At 49.0% G+C, this 21,043-nt stretch overlaps 1 protein-coding gene across 1 annotated transcript in view; it reads left to right on the plus strand.

Annotated features, from left to right (window-relative positions):
* Positions 1–1,083: 1,083 nt before the first annotated feature.
* The window catches only part of GAB3 (GRB2 associated binding protein 3), a 158,755-nt gene continuing 138,795 nt past the window's right edge, over positions 1,084–21,043 (plus strand). Inside the window, exon 1 of the mRNA XM_060249961.1 lies at positions 1,084–1,168. Coding sequence (XP_060105944.1) covers positions 1,094–1,168 — 75 coding nt within the window. The 5' untranslated portion in view covers positions 1,084–1,093. The remainder of the gene's footprint in view (positions 1,169–21,043) is intronic.

A 21,043-nucleotide genomic window follows, 5' to 3' on the forward strand; every position in this document is an offset into this window, starting at 1 on the left:
AACACAGCTAAATGCACCAGTGAATTGCCGTCCAATTTACCGAGGGCCTGCGGGCCACCAGAAGCTGCACAGAGGAAGCGGATCCTCCCCCGACCCAGTTAGTCCCTTTAACTTTTCGGACTCAAGAATGCAGCATTACTTAGACTCAGTTAACCTTGAACGGGAACAGCGCCTGAACTTTTGCTCTCCACCCCCCCCCCCCTGCGTAAACTTCGTAATGCCACCGACTTTAAAGAATTTGCACACCCGCCAAGAATTTGCACCCGCCCACGTGCGCCCCGGAGGAGCATCTCTCCCAAGAGCTGCGCGCGTCCAAATTTCATTTCGGTTTCCAACCACTTTCGCACTAGCCCTTGAATCCTGGTTTATCTCTGTCCCCAAAACCGACATTCTCCTCGACAATCCTAGAATCACAGTTTCTCTCATTCTATCATTCCAGGGCAGAACGCTAGTCTGGGGGGGGACAAGGCGAAACCACGCTTGAAGGTCGTTTCGGAAGCCCTGCGGTTGGAGGCACCTGCCGCCCTCGTCCGCCCAGCCCGGCCTCCTCTTCACCCGGCGAGGCGCTTAGGCTCCGACTCGAAGCCTGCCTCCAACACGGATCTGGCGCCTTCCTTGCAAAAAAAAAAATACGGGGGTGGGGGAAGAGGCCGGGATCCGGAGTCACTGCAGTTTTGCAAATCTGCAAAGGCATCCATCCCATAGGGCTGGCTCGTGGAGGGGAGGGGGGAGTTCCGCCTGTACCTGCTCTCGAGAAGCGCCCCCCACCCCCGGTTGCCGGTCAGCTGGCGGCTGCGGGGGTCGGAGGGTCCGGGGCGCGCACGTGCTTGCTTTTGTTGCCGGGCCCGGGCGGCGTCACGTGCCCCGACGGCTGGCCTCGCCTTGGCGGGCTGGGGCGCCGCCCGTGCGTGTCACCGATCAATGTCATGACTTCCTCCTCCTCGGGCTTCGGCGGCGGCGGCTGCAGCAGCAGCAGCAGCATCGGGAGCCGGCGGCGGGGAGCCGAGCGCGGCTAGCGGGCGGCCAGGCAGCCGGGACCTTTCCTGCCTCCCTTCCCTCCCGGGGTGCCGTGCAAGGCGGGCGGGCAGCCAAGATGAGCGCGGCGGGGCACGTCGTTTGCACGGGCTGGCTCATCAAATCGCCCCCGGAGAAGAAGCTGAAGCGATACGTGAGTGCTCCCGAGCCTGGAGAAGAAAGAATATATATATATATTGGGGGGGGGGGGGGTGGTTGGGGGGGGGAGCGCCGCTTGCCTTGTGTGCCGGGTTTGCATCTTCTGCTTTCTCGGTCGTTTGCAGCAGCTCAACTCGAGCAAATCGTGGGCAGTTTGCAGAGAGAGGGCTTTGTGTGTGTGTTTGGGGGGGGGGGGGGTGAGGTGTGTGTCTGTGTGTGTGTGTGGGGTTGGGAGTTTTGAAGGCAACAAAAGCAAAAGCTTGCAAAAGCAGTCTCCCCCCCCCCTTCCCTCCCTCACCCACTTTGGCCCCCCGACTTGAGCAATGGGGGCGGTGTGGGTTATGCAACCGTGCAAGCAAACCCACATTTTCTGTTTCAGTGATAAGGTGCCTGTTTTGCAACCCGAATGCAGTCGCGTGTTGACGCTGCCCGGGAGGCTTGCGAAGAACTTCTCGCCCTCGGGGGGGGGGGGGCGGAGAGGGAGAGGCGGCGACCAAGAGTCCCAGCCTCCCTCGACGGGGGCTTTCCCCCTGCGCCACTGTAGCAGCCTGGGCTCCTGCCCTAGGGCGGGGGGTGCCCAGAGGTTGCTTGCTTCTTCTCTGGATGCATTTCTCCAGTGGGTTGCATCCGTTGGAATGAGCCGCGTATCGCTCGGATGCAAAGTTCAGTGGGGGTGTGGGAAGGTTCACATCGCCGAGGCTGGGAGCCAGCGGCCTTCCCCCTCGGGTGGGCTGCGACGACGTCTTGCACAGAGCGACACTGTGGCTGCGATCACACCCCTAATGCACTTGCGACCCACTTTCGGGACGCTTCCCAATATCGAGTTTTGCCAGTTCACGCAATACAATCTAGTTGGAAAGTCTAGAAATGGAAACTGATTTTTTTTAATGTATAATATCTTATACTGTACCCAAGCTGAATTGTATACTTCGGTTTTTCTAGTGCCACTTGTTACTTGTTTTCCTTTATTTTTTTTTTTTGGATGGGTCTCTGACTGCATTACATTTGACTTGACTAATTGGAAAGTGGATTGGAAGTGCGCTGCTTAGTGTGCCTGTTTGCAGCCTGTATCTGGTTTGGTGAACTGATGCAGCGTGAAACTGTGTCTGTTTTGCGCTGTGAGAAACTGTATGCCCCCCCCCCCCCCCAAGCAACATCACATTGTGAAAGTGTTTACAAAAAAACCGACAACCTTGCAGAGTTGCACAGAAGCCGTAGCATGCCGCAGAGAAAACAACCTTTCTTTAGCAAGGCCGGCTCTGCCACTAGGCAAACTAGGTGGCTGCCTAGGGCGCCAGCCCTTTGGGGGCACCGAATTGGGCACCTCCCATGAGACTCAGTCACATTATCAGTGTGTGTGTGGAGGGGCAGAAGTTAGCCTTGGCTAGGGTGCCAGACAGTCTCAGGCCGGCCCTGTTCTTCAGTCTTCCTGCAGCCTGGGCAGATGCTTTCTTCTGTCCCTTAGCAAATTGTTCCCCCCCCCCCCCCCTTTTCCAAGCCAGGCTTCTCTGTCAAGCCTGTTCTTCTCCAGGTTTGTCCGGTTCTGTCTCCTTTTGCCTGTCAGTCACCTGGGCGGAGGTCACGCAGCTTTGGTGCTCTGGGAGGGCTGAATGAAACGTGCAGTGGGCGGGAGCAGCAGAGGGACTCCCCAGGGCAGAGCACATGGGCTTTTCCTGGCTGTTGACAGGGGGAGGGGGATGCAAGAAATAACATTTTGCGCCTCTCTAGCAAGAAGAGATGCTTCAACCTTCTGGGCTGCCTCTTCCCTGGGTTTGTGCGCACACCTCTTGTGCAGAGCATCCCCATTCCTCCCCTACCTCTCAAAACAAATGCATACTTTGGGGGGGGGGGGAGGAAGGCTCTGAGAATGTACCTTCTGAACAATCTGACTGTTTCCCTTGCTTGCTTTGCTCGGTGGAGCTTCTCTTTCTGACTTTAAATAACCATTCCAGCCAGTCTCCAGGGAGCTGCATATAAATAGCAATCCGTAGTGTCTTTGGATTTGATTTCCTAGGGCTTGCTGAGACACTGGTGGGCCTATTTGGAGTAAGAAATGCGGCAAAGAACCATTATGTAGTAACCACCGCACAGACGCACACACAGTATAACATCACCCAGCTGATATTGTTAGCGACTGTTCACAGTGAGCCCATTTGAATGACTCAGAAGGCAATCCACGCACTTTTTTGACATGCTTGCTTTGCATTTCTGACAGGCAGCCGGCGTGCAGGCCTGGCCCAAGGAGTGCAGAAGGGTTTGGGGGTGCAGGCTCCCCATAGGCAGAGTGGCCAGGATAATCGGGGGCCTGGAACGAAATCCCTTATGGGGAAAGGCTGAGAGACTCGGGAATGTTCAGCCTGGAGAAGAGGAGGGGACAGGACCGATCTCTTTCACAATATCTGAAAGGCTGACACTTAGAGGAGGGAGGAGAGCTGTTCCCTTTGGCAGCAGAGGAGAGTGCTCATGCAGTAATGGGTTTAAGTTACAGGTGGAAAGGTGCTGGCAGGATATTGGGGAACTGATATTTTGCAGAGTAGTTCAGCAGTGGAATCAGCTGCCTGGGGAGGTGGTGAGCGGCCATCTTCAAGCAGCTGGACAAACCCTTGTGAGGGATGGTTTAGGCCAAGGGTGTCAAACTCATTTGTTGCTAGGGCCGGATCTGACATAAATGAGACCTTGTCAAGCCGGGCCATGTCTGTCGGCTATAAGCATAGACAGCTTCAAGAGGGGATTGGATAAAGATATGGAGCAGAGGTCCATCAGTGGCTATTAGCCACAGTGTATTGTTAGAACTCTGTTTGGGGCAGTGATGCTCTGTATTCTTGGTGCTTGGGGGGCCACAGTGGGAGGCTTCTAGTGTCCTGGCCCCGCTGGTGGACCTCCTGATGGCACTTGGTTTTTTTGGCCACTGTGTGACACAGAGCGTTGGACTGGATGGGCCATTGGCCTGATCCAACATGGCTTCTCTTATGTTATAAAATGTAGTGCTAGGTAGCGGAGATATAAACTTTATAAAGGACACAGACAAACGCAATTAAAGTTTTTTTTAAAAAACCTTAAAAGATGCTTAAAAGATTAGTACTCTTTCAATATTTTGCTTATTTAACAGTTTTTGATAACTCTCAATTCTTGCTCTGAATTATTGCATCAAAATCTGGAGACAATGTTTGTGCTGCAGCAGTCTTGAGTAGGGTGTTCAGGTGTTGTTCAGGTGTGTGTGTAAGCTGCAAACCTACTTTTGATGACAGAAATCTCATGCGCAATGCTTTGAGCCTAAGACCCAGGGGAAACATGAAACGGCTTGGCATTGTTTACTTTTGTACATAATTTGCTTCATGTGCTGGTCAGCCAATGGAGAAAATAGAAACTTTGCTCTGTAGCTCCTGTGCGATTGAGCAAGCCTGGAAAGCAAGCTGCGATGCAGAAGGAAGCTAGAGAGAGAGAAGGAAGCAGATGACAGCGAGGTGCTTGCGGGCCTGCTAGAAGCCCTCTGGGGGTCTGATCTGGCCCTTGGGCCACACATTTGACACCCCTACTTTATGCGGATCCTGCACTAAGCAGGAGGTTGGGCTAGATGGCCTGAATGGCCCCTTCCAGCTCTGCAATTCTGTTCTCCCATTCCTATAGAGTGGTGCCTGCGGTGGGGTTCTGTCACTTGAATTCTGTCCTCTGCAACTGAGCTTACCCACAGGTACATGCAGCATCCATGTGCAAATGCTGGCGAGTTTGTCACATTTATATCCTGCCCTTCCTTTAAAGAGTTCAGGCATCCAATTTTGTCCTGTTTATAACCTTTGAAAAGATTGGAAAACCCAGTTTCCTTTCCAGCAACGTCTATAGCCAAACTTGCTTAATGTAAGAGCCACGACGAATAAATGTCAGATGTTTGAGAGCCATAAGACATGAACATCAGATGTTTGAGAACCACATGGGAGGGAGGTAGGAAGGAAGGAAAATAGATGGGGTAGGGAGGGGGAGGAAGAGGTAGAAAGAAAGCAACTTCAACCTTAAATACATTCTCCAAGCTGCTGGCTGGCTCGGCTTGAAGAAGTAATTTGAAGAGAGAAATGCCATCTCCATGCTGGCCCACAGGGCAGTGGGGGCTTCAAAAGCCACACAATATGTGTGAAAGAGCCACATGTGGCTCCTGAGCCCCAGTTTGGCCACTCCTGGTCTGTAGCGTAACAATAGTGCCGTATCTGACAGTTCACAAACGCAGCCCAGAGAGTGGTTTGTCCAAATGAACATTATAACCAAACTAGATTTGAACTCACATCTCTCCTGTCTGACTTGACCTCAGGTGTAACCGTCGTAGCCTGTGCTGTGTCATGAGGAAACAGTGAAAGTAAACAGCTGCTGGATTTGCTTTCTAACACATTTCTTGGTTTCCTGAGTTCATGTGCTCTCAATTGGAAGGCACATGATGAACATATGAAGCTGCCTTATACTGAATCAGTCCCTTGGTCCATCAAAGTCCATCATATGTTGTGAGCCGCCCTGAGCCTGCCCGTGCGGGGAGGGCGGGATACAAATAAAAAGTATTATTATTATTATAAAGTCAGTATTGTCTACTCAGAGTGGCAGCGGCTCTCCAGGGTCTCAAGCTGAGGTTTTTCACGCCTATTTGCCTGGACCCTTTTTAGTTGGAGATGCCGGGGATTGAACCTGGGACCTTCTGCTTCCCAAGCAGATGCTCTACCACTGAGCCACCGTCCCTTCACCATCTTGCTGAAGACCCAAGGTTCGAATCCTCACTCTGTTACGGAACCTGGCTGGGTGATGATCTTGGGCCAGTCACTCTCTCAGGGTTGTTGTGATTTTGATGATAAAACGGAGGAGCGGAGAATGATGTCGCAAGCTGCGCTAAGCATGTCTCTTGAGGAGAAAAGTTGGGAATAAACATCAAAGTAACCAAGGAAGGTCCCTTACTCAGTGTGAAACCTCCAGGGAACTCCAGTGAGAGCCAGTTTGGTGTAGTGGTTAAGTGTGCAGACTCTTATCTGGGAGAACCGGGTTAGATTCCCCACTCCTCCACTTGCAGCTGCTGGAATGGCCTTGGGTCAGTCATAGCTCTTGCAAGAATTGTCCTTGAAAGGGCAGCTTCTGGGAGAGCTCTCTCAGCCCTTCCTACCTCACAGGGTGTCTGTTGTGGAGGAAGAAGATAAAGGTGATTGAAAGCCAGTCTAAGGCTAATTCAGAGAGAAGGGCGGTGTATAAATTTACGGTCTTCTTCTTCCTCCTTCTCCTTTTCTTCCTCTTCTTCTTCTTCTTTGTAAAGTCTCTCGAGTCCTATAATGAAGGAAAGGCAGAATATATGTTTAATTGACAATGATGAATGAACTAATTTGTTCATTTTTATGTAGTTTGGGAGAGAGTGTTCATCTTAGTTCTGAAAGACCTGGGTTCAAATCGCACATCAGCCATAAGAATGGACTTGGCAACTTTCTGTCTTTCTCTCTCAGGACCCCCCCCCCCAAAAAAAATCTGCAAAACAGGAACTGTAATAGCATTAAGAAGAAAAGAGATTGGATTTATACCCAGTCCTTAACTCAGAGTCTCAGAGCTGCTTATAGTCTCCTTCCCTTCCTCTCCCCACAACAGACAACCTGTGAGGTAGGCGGGGCTGACAGAGCTCTTGAGAGAACTGCTCTTGAGAGAACTTACTACTCACCCAAGATCACACTGGCAGCTGTGTGTGAGGAGTGGGGAATCCAACCGGTTCTCCCAGGTTAGAGCTCTGCTCTTAACCACTGCACCAAACTGGCTCTCACACACACACACACAGCTGCTTTGAGGCTGAAAAACTGCACATGCGGGGGAAGGGAACATAACTTCAGTTAAATTTGTTTAGGGAAAATTACTTGCAGGCAACTTTCACAGTTAATTGCTTGGACTGAAATGGGTTTAACACTAACACTAAATGCTTGCATATATTTAAAATGATAACCCTGATTCTGAAGGGTTAGCGCTCTTGCACTGGTGGAAAACATTTGTGTTTCTCTCAGTTTGCACAAGGCTACAAAATGGGGCCCTGGGTTTTGTTTCCCTCCCTGAGACACCCTCGTGGTTAACTTCCACCAACAGTCGTCATTGGAGGAAATACCTCCTTGGTTTTCGTGAGAAGCAGAAACACTTCTCAGATAAGGAGATGACAGACAGCTGCAAAATTGTTCTTGGGAAGCCAAAATTAATTTCTTGCCCCAGTGGCCAACAAGATACAAACAGAGGCTGTTTTTGGCGTTGCCTCCTGGCTAACAGTTGGAAGCCAACAGGGAAAGGAATTGTACTGCTGGTACATGTAGTGTATTTTCAGGCTGTGCTTCCAGCAGGCCGTAGAAATCGCCTTCTGAGAATCTTATCGTGGTTGAACAAAAGGAGCCAGCGTTTAAAAGTGCGGGACGCACCCGCAAGATTGTTCGCATGTCAAAACAGACCCTACCCTGCAATATTGATGCAGCCGGATCGAGATGTTTCCTGAAATGATAACTTAGTGTATTCACATACTGGTTTTTGATGAAGAGTCATTGATATTGAAGAGCCCCTCGGCACACCCCATAAAAAGGTCTGCCGTGAAAACGTTGTAAAAGCAGCGTCACCCCAGAGTTGGAAACGACTGGTGCTTGCACAGGGGACCTTTCCTTTTCCCATTGATATTGAGAGACTTTTTAAAACCTTTCAGGAGTGGCCAGCGTTAGCTCTCCAGATGTTTTTGCCTACAACTCCCATCTGCCCCAGCCAGCATGGCCAATGGCTGGGGCTGATGGTAGGCAAAAAACATCTGGAGAGCTATCGTTGGCCACCCCTGCCTTAACTGGTTCATTTCTATGCTTTCCACAGGTGAGAGGTATTTCCAAGGGTGGAATTCTAGCAGGAGCTCCTTTGCATATTAGGCCACACACTCCTGTGATGTGGCCAATCCTCCAAGAGCTTACAAGGCTCTTTTTTGGCAGCGTACATCAAGCTTAAAACATACAATGCTTAGTTTAAAACATCAGGCAATCAGTAATTAATCAGACTAAAACCACTGACAAATTTATTTTTGATGGCATTCCGTGTGCAGTGACTTCCTCCACAAGGCGGGTTGTGGGCCAGATGTGATGGGAAACCGTTGCTGTCCACTGAGAATATCTGAAAATTGTAGGACATTCTGGATCTGAAAGCCTTTTGAAAGTATTCTGACAAAGTCGCTCTAGCCATGAGTTTCCTTCTGCTTTGACTGCGGGCAAGATCCAGCGCAGCTGCGGAGAAGAGGGCAAAGCTAATCCGTCCTGGTTTGTGCTTTTCATGGCGGACTAATTTTCTGTTTGTCCTCCATGTTTCTTGGTGAGCATCCATTTATTTACTTGACCACCCCGGAGCATATCTGTTGGGGGAGATCTCATAGATCTGTTATATGAGTGGAGGTGTTTGCCTCTAGCGGAAGTTTTTCCCTACAGAAGGCATTGAGCGTCTTGTGTTGGGAGAAGGCAGCTTCCGCCAGTGGAGAGAAGTTCCGCTAGCAGAATGGTTGCTTGACTGCAATACAGTTCCAGCTTCCCGCCTATAGCATGAGCACACGTGAACCTTGCCTTGTACTGAATTAGACCATTGGGGCAGCAAGGTCAGTATTGACTCCTCGGATTGGCAGCGACTCTCTAGAGGCAATGGTGGCCAAACTGTAAGAGCCACATAGAATAAATGTCAGATATTCGAGAGCTGCAAGACATGAATGTAAGATGTTTGAGAGCCACAAGACGTGAACAAAGGAAGGAAGGCAGAGAGGCAGGCAAATAGGTGGGGGAATGGAGAGTTGGAAAGAAAGCAACTTTAACCTTGAATGCATTCTTCAACCTGCCTCCTGGCTTGGCTTGGAGAAGTGATTTAAAGAGACAAATGGCTTCTCCAAGCCAGTTGACAGGGCAGTGGGAGCTTCAAGAGCCACACAATATGTGTGAAAAAGCCACATGTGGCTCCCAAGCCACAGTTTGGCCACTCCTGCTCTAGGGTCTCACGTAGAAGTCTTTTGCATCATGTACTGCCTGGCCCTTTTAACTGGAGATGCTGGGGATTGAACTTGGAACCTTCTGCATGCCAAGCAGATGCTCGACCACCGCACCACAGCTCCTCCTCCTTGTGCATGTGGATTGTTTGCATAGCGCGCATGGTCTCCTCCCCTTCCCCCTCTCCTTTCTTGCACGCAGTGCAATACAAAATTCTCATTGAAAACCAACTCCAGTGGCCCAAGATGTCCACATTTTGGTGCCTACCAGGACTTTTTTTTTAAGGCATGAACTCCTTTGCATATTAGGCCGCACACCCCTGATGCAGCCAATCCTCCAAAATTTACAGGGCTCTTATTATGGGACCTACTGTAAGCTCCAGGAGGATTGGCTATATCAGGGGTGTGTGGCCTAATATATGCAAAGGAGTTCCTTCTGCAAAAAAGGCCCTGCCAAACTGAAGTGTATTCCCCCGCCAATAATTCTGAACTCAGGTTGACTTTCAGGTAGGAATCTTGGCTTGTGCGCAGGATGGCAACTCTCAAGGATCCCGAGTAGATATTGTGGGATACACAAGTGTGTTGCCATTGGAGTTCTTTTTGTGCTCTGTGGGGGAAGGAAGGAGGGGCCCGGTGCTCAAGCAGGAGAGACAAGCCTGTTGCGGCGAATTAAGACAGCCTGGCATAAGGTTCAGAGTGTCAAAGTGGCATCTGGGAGACCCAGGTTCAAATCCCTACCCTACCATGGGTGATCTTGGGGCAGTCACACACACTCAGCGTCTTTCCATTCGTCGGGAGTTGTGTTTTGCTAACCATTCACAATATGTGTTTCCCCCACCGCAGATATAACTGCGCCCCTCCATTTAATGCAGCCAGTCCCGGGCGCTGGCCCATACCACCCTGCAATCAGATTCAAACACATCCCTGCAGCCAGCCTTCTCCTCAGCTCCACCGCCATTTTATTGGTGCCCCTCCCCCTTCTGCTTTCCAGCGGAACAAAAGAGGTGAAAAAAGCTGTTGCACTTTGACGCGCACTGGAACAATGGCTTTTTTCTCTCTTTTGAATCAAAAGTGTTCCTCGTGCCCTTTTAAAAGTGAGGGGCGGGGAGCCGGGCCCGCAGCTACAGGGGGGGCCAGGCCCATCCTTTCAACCCCCCTTCAACTGTATGGCGCCTCCACTGGAAGACCTCCAATCTAACCCCTTTGCTCACCGCCACTCTGAACAAGTAGTTGTTTTTTTTTTAATTACTCTTTGTAACTCCCCTTCCCCTTCCCTAACAGCGTGCAGAGCAAAGTGGGGGGGGGGGTGAGGAGAGAGAGAGTCAAGAGGTCTCTGTCTGCCGGAGAGAGGGGCACATAAGAAAGGGGTGGGGGGAGCAGAGCTGCTGTGACTGCCCAGGTGAAGGCGGGTTAGCCTGTGGAACTCAAGGCAGCTTACAGGGCCAAGAGGCCAGGGTCACGAAACCAGGTGGCCTTCCCCCCCCCCCCCCAAAAAAAAAACAACAAATCCTGCTGTGAACCCTACCAAACATGAAATCCTGGCTACAGCTCTGGGGAAAGCCCTCCCAAATTTCTACCCCATCCTCAGAATAAACCGGGGCAATGATGACAGGAGAAAGCAGTGGACGGATGAAGGTTTTCCAGTTCAACATTAAGGCTGTTTTTCCCCAGTGTATTTCTCTACAAGGAGGATGCCAGAGCAAGCAGTGGACGTCGAGGGGCGCTATATCACTCTAAGGGTGTATGGGTGCTGTCTCCTTGAATGGGATGCCCCTCTTTGTCTGAACTTGGGACCATCCCTCTGACCCCTCTCTTCCTTTGTCCTCTCACTAAATTCACATGGCCTTCCACGGAGACACATGTCTCTGCAGGTCTCTCCTGTGGATGCAATGCCCTCATACTCCAACACACATAATGCCGCTCAAATTGGCCCTTTGTGACAGGGAAAGTAGTCTTTCTGTTATGCTTCTTTTATCCTGTTTTGACTGCCACCTGAATGTGAACTGGATGTTCTTGAATAAAGATTTTATGAAGTATATTACAAAAAAAAAAGAGAGGAAAACTTACATTTTTAATTTTATTCCACATATCCCGCCCTCAAGGCTGAGTCAACCTCGAGCCAGCTACCTGAAAACCCAGCTTCCGCCGGGGATCAAACTCAGGTCGTGAGCAGAGCTTAGGACTGCAGTACTGCAGCTTTAACACTCTGCGTCACGGGGCTCCGTAGGGTAGAGAAAAGCGGGGTATAAAAACGACTCTTCTTTTTCTGATACAGCCAGCGTTCAGTGAGTCTGCAGTTGAGGAGGAAATATATATTTATCAGGTGGGAGAAGCTGTTAATGGATTGGCAAGCAGAAATGGGCATAAAAGCAGGATGCCATTTTATTCCACATATCCCGCCCTCCCCGCCGAGGCGGGCTCAGGGCGGCTCACACAGGCACGCATGTGCATGATTCAACATAATAATACAGCATTAAAACCATAAAACATAGAGTAAAATAGACATAAAATACATAATGTTTCAGTGCCATGATCTCACATTTCCCAATTTTATAGTTCTCTGTATAGCAGGTCTTAAATTATCCTGTCTGCAACTGCTATACAGCAGATTGCTGGTGGTGGTTCGCATGTTGCTATAAACTGTAGTGGCCAACAGCCTAGTTCACAAATGCCTGGTGGAAGAGTGCCGTCTTACAGGCCCTGCGGAACTGTATGAGCTCTCGCAGGGCCCTGACCTCTTCCGGCAACTCATTCCACCAGCTTGGGGCCACTACAGAGAAGGCTCTGGCTCTCGTTGACATGAGCCTGGCCTCCTTAGGGCTGGGGATTGTAAGTGGATTTTGTGATCCAGACCGAAGTGCTCTCTGGGGAACGTGGGGGAAGGCAGTCCCTCAGGTATGCAGGCCCCTGGCCATATAGGGCCTTAAAGGTAAGAACCAATACCTTGAAACGAACCCGGTATGCAATAGGCAAAGTATATATATTCACATATACTTCTTGAGAGATTAATTTACCGTATCACGCTTCTGTGACTGCTATATTAACCAAATATCCCAATAGAGGAAAGCTCTTAAAATGTGGGAGAAAGGAACTTTCTGAACCTCGTATTTCCTCTGCAATTCTAATTCATGGACCGGGGGAAGGATTGCAGGAGTCAGTTCTTCTTCCCTGCTGCCCTAAATCTTTCCTGTTCCTCTTCTGGCCAGCTTTTAATTTTTTTTTTCCTGCCACAGCAGACACAGTATTAAGTCCAGCTGGGATAGAAACCCCCATTTTATAAGGAAATCAAGTCAGAGCTGGAATAAAGCTGCCATATGTGTTGTTAGTGTTTTAAAGTGTCCCCGGGACTCCTGCTTTATCTTGTGGTTGCAGACTAACAAAGGTGCCCATCTGGAATCTCCATTGCTTGGAACAGGCTGTGACCGCAGGGCAGGTAAGATAACCATCCCTCCCACGGCTTCTCTTCCGTAAGTACCCCCTGGACCGCACATTCTTCATTATCCATGCCTCAGCGTAGTATCTAGTTTGGCCCCTGAGTCCCAGAAGTTGGGGTTAGGAACTCTTCTTAGATTTAGAGGGTTACAGAGCTTGGCTGGGCACTGGGGAATGCTACCTTAACTAACCCAAGATGGTTATATAGGGCTTTAGTCTTCTGAGAAAATGTTTCATTTTTTTTTTTTTAAAGAAGGAAAATGGTTTGGTGAGGAACATGGGTGTTTCCCAGTATCTCGAATGCAAGACACGTTTCGCAAAGTCATTTCCCTCGGACGGTTTGTTTGGGAGGGGCTGTGGGAGCCCCAAAGCCCCTGTTTCATTTTGGACATGTTTTCAATGAGCAGGAGTTTAGGGATCGCATTCTAAAGCTCAAATAATGTGAAACCTATTTTTTTTATGTTCCAAAATAACAATTCCAGAAGTGCTAGGCTGTTAAGAGCCAGTGTGGTGTAGTGGTTAAGAGCGGAGGACTTTAGTTTGGAGAACCAAGTTTGATTTCCTACTCCTCCACATGAAGCCAGCTGGGTGATCTTGGGCCAGTCAGAGTTCTCTCAGAACTCTCTCAGCCCCACCTACATCACAAGGTATCTTTTGTGGAAGGGGGAAGGGATGGCAATTCTAAGCTGCTCTGAGACTCCTTAGGGTAGAGAAAAGAAAGGAAAGGTCCCCTGTGCAAGCACCAGTCATTTCCGACTCTGGGGTGACATTGCTTTCACAACGTTTTCACGGAAGACTGTTTTACGGGGTGGTTTGCCATTGCCTTCCCCAGTCATCTACGCTTTCCCCCCAGCAAGCTGGGTACTCATTTTACCGACCTCGGAAGGGTGGAAGGCTGAGTCAACCTCGAGCCAGCTACCTGAAAACCCAGCTTCCGCCGGGGATCAAACTCAGGTCGTGAGCAGAGCTTAGGACTGCAGTACTGCAGCTTTAACACTCTGCGTCACGGGGCTCTGTAGGGTAGAGAAAAGCGGGGTATAAAAACGACTCTTCTTTTTCTGATACAGCCAGCGTTCAGTGAGTCTGCAATTGAGGAGGAAATATATATTTATCAGGTGGGAGAAGCTGTTAATGGATTGGCAAGCAGAAATGGGCATAAAAGCAGGATGCCAATTCCAGTTGTTCTGGCACATATAAGGAATCTACAATTTATAAACTTCAAACAGATGGCTTTCCTGTTGCTGAGGGAATTGTCAGTGTGTATCCATGGCACCGTATAAATAATAATTGATAACTGATTTGTAAAAAGCAGACCAGTGAGGATATTGTTTTTCAGCTGCCTCTGGAGGAGCTGAGTTCAAATCCATCCTTAGCCGTGATTCTCAGGGTCAGACTATATGCGATGGCCTCCATGGGTCTGACTTTGGGGTCCCACCCCATCCAGTTTGGCCCTCAGCTTTTCACCTGTAAAATGAGGATAGCAAGAAATGAGCCTGAAAGATTATGAAGAGGAAAAGGCGTTTTTAATGGACAGAACTTGGTTGATTAAAAGTGTTTTGAGAACCCCTGTTGCAGGGAAGCTGTCTTTCAGCTGTCGGGATCCTTAAAGTAAACTCTCCGTGTGGCAAGCCCATATAAATCCTATGAATGACCCATATTGCACGGCTCATGTCTTCTGTAAACTCCCCTGGATTAGGAGAGGTTATACAAACCCCATCTAGAATCACAATTAGTGTAAACTTGCAAAATCTGCCGGGCTCATAAAGCAGCTGTTGCTGCATTCAGAAACTGTTGCAACCTCTGGAGTTTATAGATAGCGAAGTCTGCAGATGTGACAGTCTGTTGCCAGAATTGCAGTGATAACTAATGCTAACGGGCCAGGGATTGACAGTTTCTGGGGTCACAACCTACCCTACAATCTCAACAAGGCGAGCATGCATAAAAAGCTGCAGCTGTACAGCTGTAGGCAAGTCACGTTGTGGAAACTGATAAAAAGTTCGTTGTGATATCTGCTGCACGAACTGCTGGAAAAAACTTGAAAACTAAGCACTGATGTGCCAGATGTGCTGCGGGGTACCACTGAGAGTGTTATTGAACTTCGTGGTAATGAAATGACCGGGTGAGCTGTTACCCAGTGATCTTTTGGAATATGCTGAATTTTATATGTACTCCTAGAATCAATTGTCCTTAGACTGTTATGTGTCCGTTTCTTCCACCAACTGGTTGGCCACTTCATAGAGTCCCATTGGAGGGTAGACTTTTTGAAGCGCTCTGTTCTGAAGTCTTTTCCACAGGACTAGTGACTTTTAGAGGCCCTTTTCACATTACCATTCTAAACTGAATGTTATTAGTCATTGGCCCAATTTTAAGTAAAACGATACAGGGACAGCGGTTTCATACTGTGAATTTTCTTCCATTAGCAAACTGTCTCTGAAACGCTATGATAATTTCAAACAATGCCGCTTTATTTTTCCCTACATGTTTTTGCTTCACGGTCTTCTTCATTCTAAGTTGAGTGCTGTAGTGCCAAAACCAATATAGCACCTTAGTGCTATAGCTGCACCATTGAGATGGAGTCAAGGCATCTCAGCGGTGCTGCTGTAACGCTGAAGTGCTAAATTGGTTTAGCACTATAGCGCTCGATTCAGAACATTTTTTTAAAAAGTCTGAGGGAGATCGTGTGGCGAAAAAGGGTGGGGAGAAGCAGCATTGTAGGAAGGGCCAGGCCCATAGCTAGGTGGGGACAGGGGGAGCTGTGCCCCCTCCAGAATCTGCAATGTCCCCTCTGACCACCTCCCCCAGCAAGCTGTGGAAGAGATGCAGCCTGGGATAGGAGTCGCTGGGCGACCATAGGCAACCTAAGCCCACCCCCATGTTTTGATGCCCAGGGTTCATGGGAGTCCCCAGCCTGCCCTGCAAGCTGCCCGACCTTCCACCTGCTGGAGCGCTGGACCTTCCACCTGCAAGACTTGTCAGGTGTGTCGTATGCTGATGGGGGAGGGAGAGATAGGTTGCTTTATTGGTTTAATTTAATTTAAATAGTTCGATTAGCATCCCTGCGCCCCTCTTGGGAAAAAAAAATCCTGGTTACGGGGCTGGGAAGGGCTGTGGACATTTTGAAGAGCACACCACAGTAATTCAGAAGCACAACAAAGGGGTTGGAAATGGAAAAAAGCAGTTTCCCTCAAAAGTGGCTCAACCACACATTGCTAACCTGATGCAAGCGGGTTTATACAAACAGGTAAATAAATTCCTCCAGCGGCTGTTTACTAAAACGGGTCTGTCTGAAACGACGCAAAAAATCCATTAGCAACCAGGAACGGAAACAGAATGGAAAGGCAGTTTGAAAAGGGCCGTCGTAACCAGTATGTGTTTTACCCTGCCACAGTAAATGCTAAATACAATTTCAGTTTAAAGCCGTATTATTTTCAGTTGAAGCTTTTAATTAGTTTGCAGCCCTAGTAACATGTTCTGCTCTTAGAAGAAAATTTCTTAGAGAAAAATTTTCAGTTTCTTGTGTGGGAGGGGGAAATTCTCAGGGGTGAAATTCTAGGAGGAGCTCCTTTGCATATTAGGCCACACACCCCTGATGTAGCCAATCCTTCAAGAGCTTACAAGGTTCTTTTTTTGTAAGCTCTTGGAGGATTGGCTACATCAGGGGTGTGTGGCCAAATATGCAATGAAGCTCCCGCTAGAACTCCATCCCTGCCTACACTTGTGTGGGCAGACGGAGAAATGTATGATTGGGGAGGGGAGGGACTGTGGCTCAGTGGTAGAGCATCTGCTTGGGAAGCAGAAGGTCCCAGGTTCAATCCCTGGCATCTCCAAAAAAGGGTCCAGGCAAATAGGTGTGAAAAACCTCAGCTTGAGACCCTGGAGAGCCGCTGCCAGTCTGAGAAGACAATACTGACTTTGATGGACCAAGGGTCTGATTCAGTATAAGGCAGCTTCATATGTTCATATGTTCATGATCATAGTAGTTCAGAATTCCTTCCCAGTTTCTCTTAAGAAAAGAAACAAGCTGAAATCGCCCCAGTCTTTCTGTGACAGCTGCAGCTGGCGTGAAGAGAAAGAAAGCTATTCTCAGAAAAAGGAAGGCTGGGCAATTTGGAAAGTAGCCCTGGTAAGTGGTGACTTGTCAGCTCCATGCTCAACATGTGACGAAAAAATAAAATGCGCCTCTGGTGGACATAGTGGTGTTCATCAGCATGGATGGCTTTCCAAGGGGACTAGACAGATTCATGGAGGACAGGCCCATCGCTGGCTACTAGCAGTAACTGGTTACTGTAAGTAAACCTCTGAAACTCAGTACTAGGAGGCGGCAGCAGGGGGATGCTTTGGCCACTCTGCCAGGTTTATTGACCCTCCCGGGCAACTGGTTGGCTGCTGTAAGAAGCATTATACTGGACTAGATGAGTACAATTGTCAGGTCAAGCCTGGCAAGCAGCGAGAGGGTTGGGGGTGGGGGTATAAGGACAGACATTGCTATGGAGAGGAGAGCCAGTTTGGTGTAGTGGTTAAGTGTGCGGACTCTTATCTGGGAGAACCGGGTTTGATTCCCCACTCCTCCACTTGCACCTGCTAGCATGGCCTTGGGTCAGCCATAGCTCTGGCAGAGGTTGTCCTTGAAAGGGCAGCTGCTGTGAAAGCCCTCTCAGCCCCACTCACCTCACAGGGTGTCTGTTGTGGAGGAGGAAGGTAAAGGAGATTGTAGGCCGTTCTGAGACTCTGTCCTTGAAAGGGCAGCTGCTGTGAGAGCCCTCTCAGCCCCACTCACCTCACAGGGTGTCTGTTGTGGGGGAGGAAGGGAAAGGAGATTGTAGGCCGTTCTGAGACTCTGTCCTTGAAAGGGCAGCTGCTGTGAGAGCCCTCTCAGCCCCACCCACCTCACAGGGTGTCTGTTGTGGGGGAGGAAGGGAAAGGAGATTGTAGGCCGTTCTGAGACTCTGTCCTTGAAAGGGCAGCTGCTGTGAGAGCCCTCTCAGCCCCACTCACCTCACAGGGTGTCTGTTGTGGGGGAGGAAGGGAAAGGAGATTGTAGGCCGTTCTGAGACTCTGTCCTTGAAAGGGCAGCTGCTGTGAGAGCCCTCTCCAGGCCCACCCACCTCACAGGGTGTCTGTTGTGAGGGAGGAAGGGAAAGGAGATTGTAGGCCGTTCTGAGACTCTGTCCTTGAAAGGGCAGCTGCTGTGAGAGCCCTCTCAGCCCCACCCACCTCACGGGGTGTCTGTTGTGGGGGAGGAAGGGAAAGGAGATTGTAGGCCGTTCTGAGACTCTGTCCTTGAAAGGGCAGCTGCTGTGAGAGCCCTCTCCAGCCCCACCCACTTCACAGGGTGTCTGTTGTGGGGGAGGAAGTAAAGGAGATTGTGAGCCACTCTGAGACTCTTCGGAGTGGAGGGCGGGATATAAATCCAATATCTTCTTCTATGTCACTTCCGGGGAAACCACTAGATGTTCTGTAGAGTGGCGCTACAAACCATGAGAAACTCTGTGATGAAACCATAGAGTTTTTGGAGATTCCTAGAGCTACCCTACATAATGACATCGGTGACTTAACTTTTTTAAAAAAAAATTCTCTTGCTGGTCTGAAGACAGAGAGGGCTGCCAGCAGGATATGTTCCCACCATACTGAGGACTGTAGATGGGCTGTTGATCTGATACAGCAGGGTTCTTCTTATGCTTCTGAATTTCTTTAGATTTGGTGGCCAGTTTTTAAACTTCCTTCGATCCCTCTTCAGCTAGCACCTCAAATTTTCTCTTCAGTGGAGCATGTGGGGATTCCTGTGTGAATTTGCATGCAGCCTGCAACAAGATTAGAATAGGGCCTTTCTTGAGTGTTTGTAAGTAGGATGGGGTATCGATATAAGAAATAAATGAAATTCTGTTCTCCACCCTGAACAACCACACAGAAGGCTGTCTGTAGGACAAAGGGCTGCCTTTTGTGGAATTTTTCCTCTTAATTGAGTCCTTTGGTAGGAGGACAGCTTTGAGCCCTACATCTGTCCTTCTGCTTGTAAAGTGTGCCCCTTAAACCATCAATTTCATCCAACTGCTGATTTGTGTGTATTCCCGCTGCTATTCTGTGCACTGGTGGTGGTGTAGATTTTCTCCTGTTGCCTTTGTCAAAATGAGTTCTTATTTCAGTTTCCTCATTTCATGTTTAACAAAACAAGCCTTTCTAGTTTCTTTTCGCCTCTTCTAATGGAAAGTGAATCCAGGGGAAACATTCTTGCTTTGAGAAATTAATGTTGTCCTTGACTTGTAGAGAGATGCTTAAGAAAACAGAAGCGGTTTCTTTTTCTTTGAGGGAACTAGGTTAACACCGGACATTTCCCTTCAAATTTCCCTTAATAGGCTGCTTCCACCTTCAGCTTCTTGGAATTCATTTACTTTGAATTCTGAGCTGTGGTAGGTAATAATGAGCCACAACTTCCAAAATAGAAAGAAAACAAATTAAGAAAAAGAAAAGAAAGAACAAAAAGAGTAAGAAAACTTCAACTGAGGCATTTCTGGTGTGTCCCCCCCCCCCCCCCCACAAACACACTGAACTAATCCCTCTGTGTTCTAACTTTCACAAATGAATTATATGTTGGGATAAAGTCAGATATGGGAAACAGTCTGTTATATATGTGATTCGAATTGTGTTTAATATGAGTTCTTGCCTGGCTGGAGCCTCTTCATTGCGTGGAACCCACTATATTATACAGTCTAACAAAAACATCGAAAGGATAGTGTTGTGCTCCTAACAAGGTTAACTGAGGGTGGCTTCAACATGCATGTGGATGGTGTGGTACAGAAAAAGAGAAGAGATTGGATTCATACCCCACCCCTCACTACCCAAAGGAGTCTCGGGGCAGTTTACAATCTCCTTTCCCTTCCCCTCACCACAGCAGACACCCTGTGAGGTGGGTGGAGCTGAGAGAGATCTGCCAGGAACTGCTCTTGAGAGGAGCAGCTCTGCGAGAACTTGTGGCTGACTCAAGGTCACATCAGCAGGTGTATGTGGAAGAGTGGGGAATCAAACCCAGTGGGGAATCACTCAATGCACAGCAGCCAAGAAGGTCAGAGCGCCTGCTCCAGCTGCAACGCCACTGAGGATGTTCTCCGCAGCTGAGAACGAAACGTCTGGAAGAAAAACTTTCTCCAGTAGAACACGGCACTTGAGCCCGAAAGATTCTACAAACCCTAATGATGATGCCAGCCATGAAAACCTGAAATCTCTGAACTTTCCTGTGCTGTAAAAGACACAAAAGGAATCCTCTCCCCCACTGAGTGACCTCACCTTGCCGTCCTTCTACTCTGCCTAGTGTGGTTGCAAAGAGAGACAGGAAGTCTTGGCACCCTTGCTTCCTGAATATGCACCTTAGCAGCAGGTATTTTAAAAAACCCAGCAAAAATGGGGGCTGTTTGGAGGCTTGTGATCCAGCAGGTGAACTCTGCAACATCCCCCTCCCCAGGCTCCAGACCTATAGATAAGGGGTGGCCAACAGTAGCTCTCCAGATGTTTTTTGCCTGCAACTCCCATCAGCCCCAGCCAGCATGGCCAATGGCTGGCGCTGATGGGAGTTGTATGCAAAAAACATCTGGAGAGCTACCATTGGCCACCCCTGCTATAGATCAAAGACCACTGTTTTGGGTGAGCTGTATGCTGCCACTCAACCTGAGAAGTTCGTGGGCAACTAGAGCAGAGCGTCGTTCAGGGCGACCACTGCCTACTGTGTCAAGCATGGTTCTGATGTTCCAACACGCAAGCTTTAGTCTTTGCACACTTTGTGAGGCAGGTGCATGCCTTTTCTTTGTTGTTATTTTTCGACCGCAAGTAAGGATGCCCGTTGACCGCGCGAAGCCAAGCCGAGAGAGAGAGAGATGCTGCCACTAAGACACAGATCATTTACCAGCTTTTAGGGAATGGGGGTGATTCTGCCGCTTCTGTGTGCTAGCTTGTATCCCCCCCCCCAAGTTTAAGTATATTTTATCAACACAACAAAACAATACAAAGGAGAAGCTTTGGTACTTTTGAAGAAGAAGATGATATTGGATTTATATCCTGCCCTCCACTCCGAAGAGTCTCAGAATGGTTCACAATCTCCTTTACCTTCCTCCCCCACAACAGACACCCTGTGAGGTGGGTGGGGCTGAGAGGGCTCTCACAGCTGCTGCCCTTTCAAGGACAACTACCAGAGCTATGACTGACCCAAGGTCATTCCAGCAGCTGTAAATGGAAGAGTGGGGAATCAAACCCGGTTCTCCCAGATAAGAGTCCACACACGTAACCTCTGCACCATACTGGCTTTGCAGACAGTTTCAGAAATAATTGTATATATTAAGCTTCTGTAATAATGTTTTGGAACTATATCATGTTCCGCCACATCATTCAGCAAAGGTTATCCTATTCCAGCAACTTTTCCATCAGTTGGCCTCCCTTGTTGGGACATCATGCTTTAGAGACCATGGTGCTATC

This window comes from Heteronotia binoei, chromosome 11 (genome assembly GCF_032191835.1).
Source record: "Heteronotia binoei isolate CCM8104 ecotype False Entrance Well chromosome 11, APGP_CSIRO_Hbin_v1, whole genome shotgun sequence".
NCBI classification, from domain to species: Eukaryota; Metazoa; Chordata; class Lepidosauria; order Squamata; family Gekkonidae; genus Heteronotia; species Heteronotia binoei.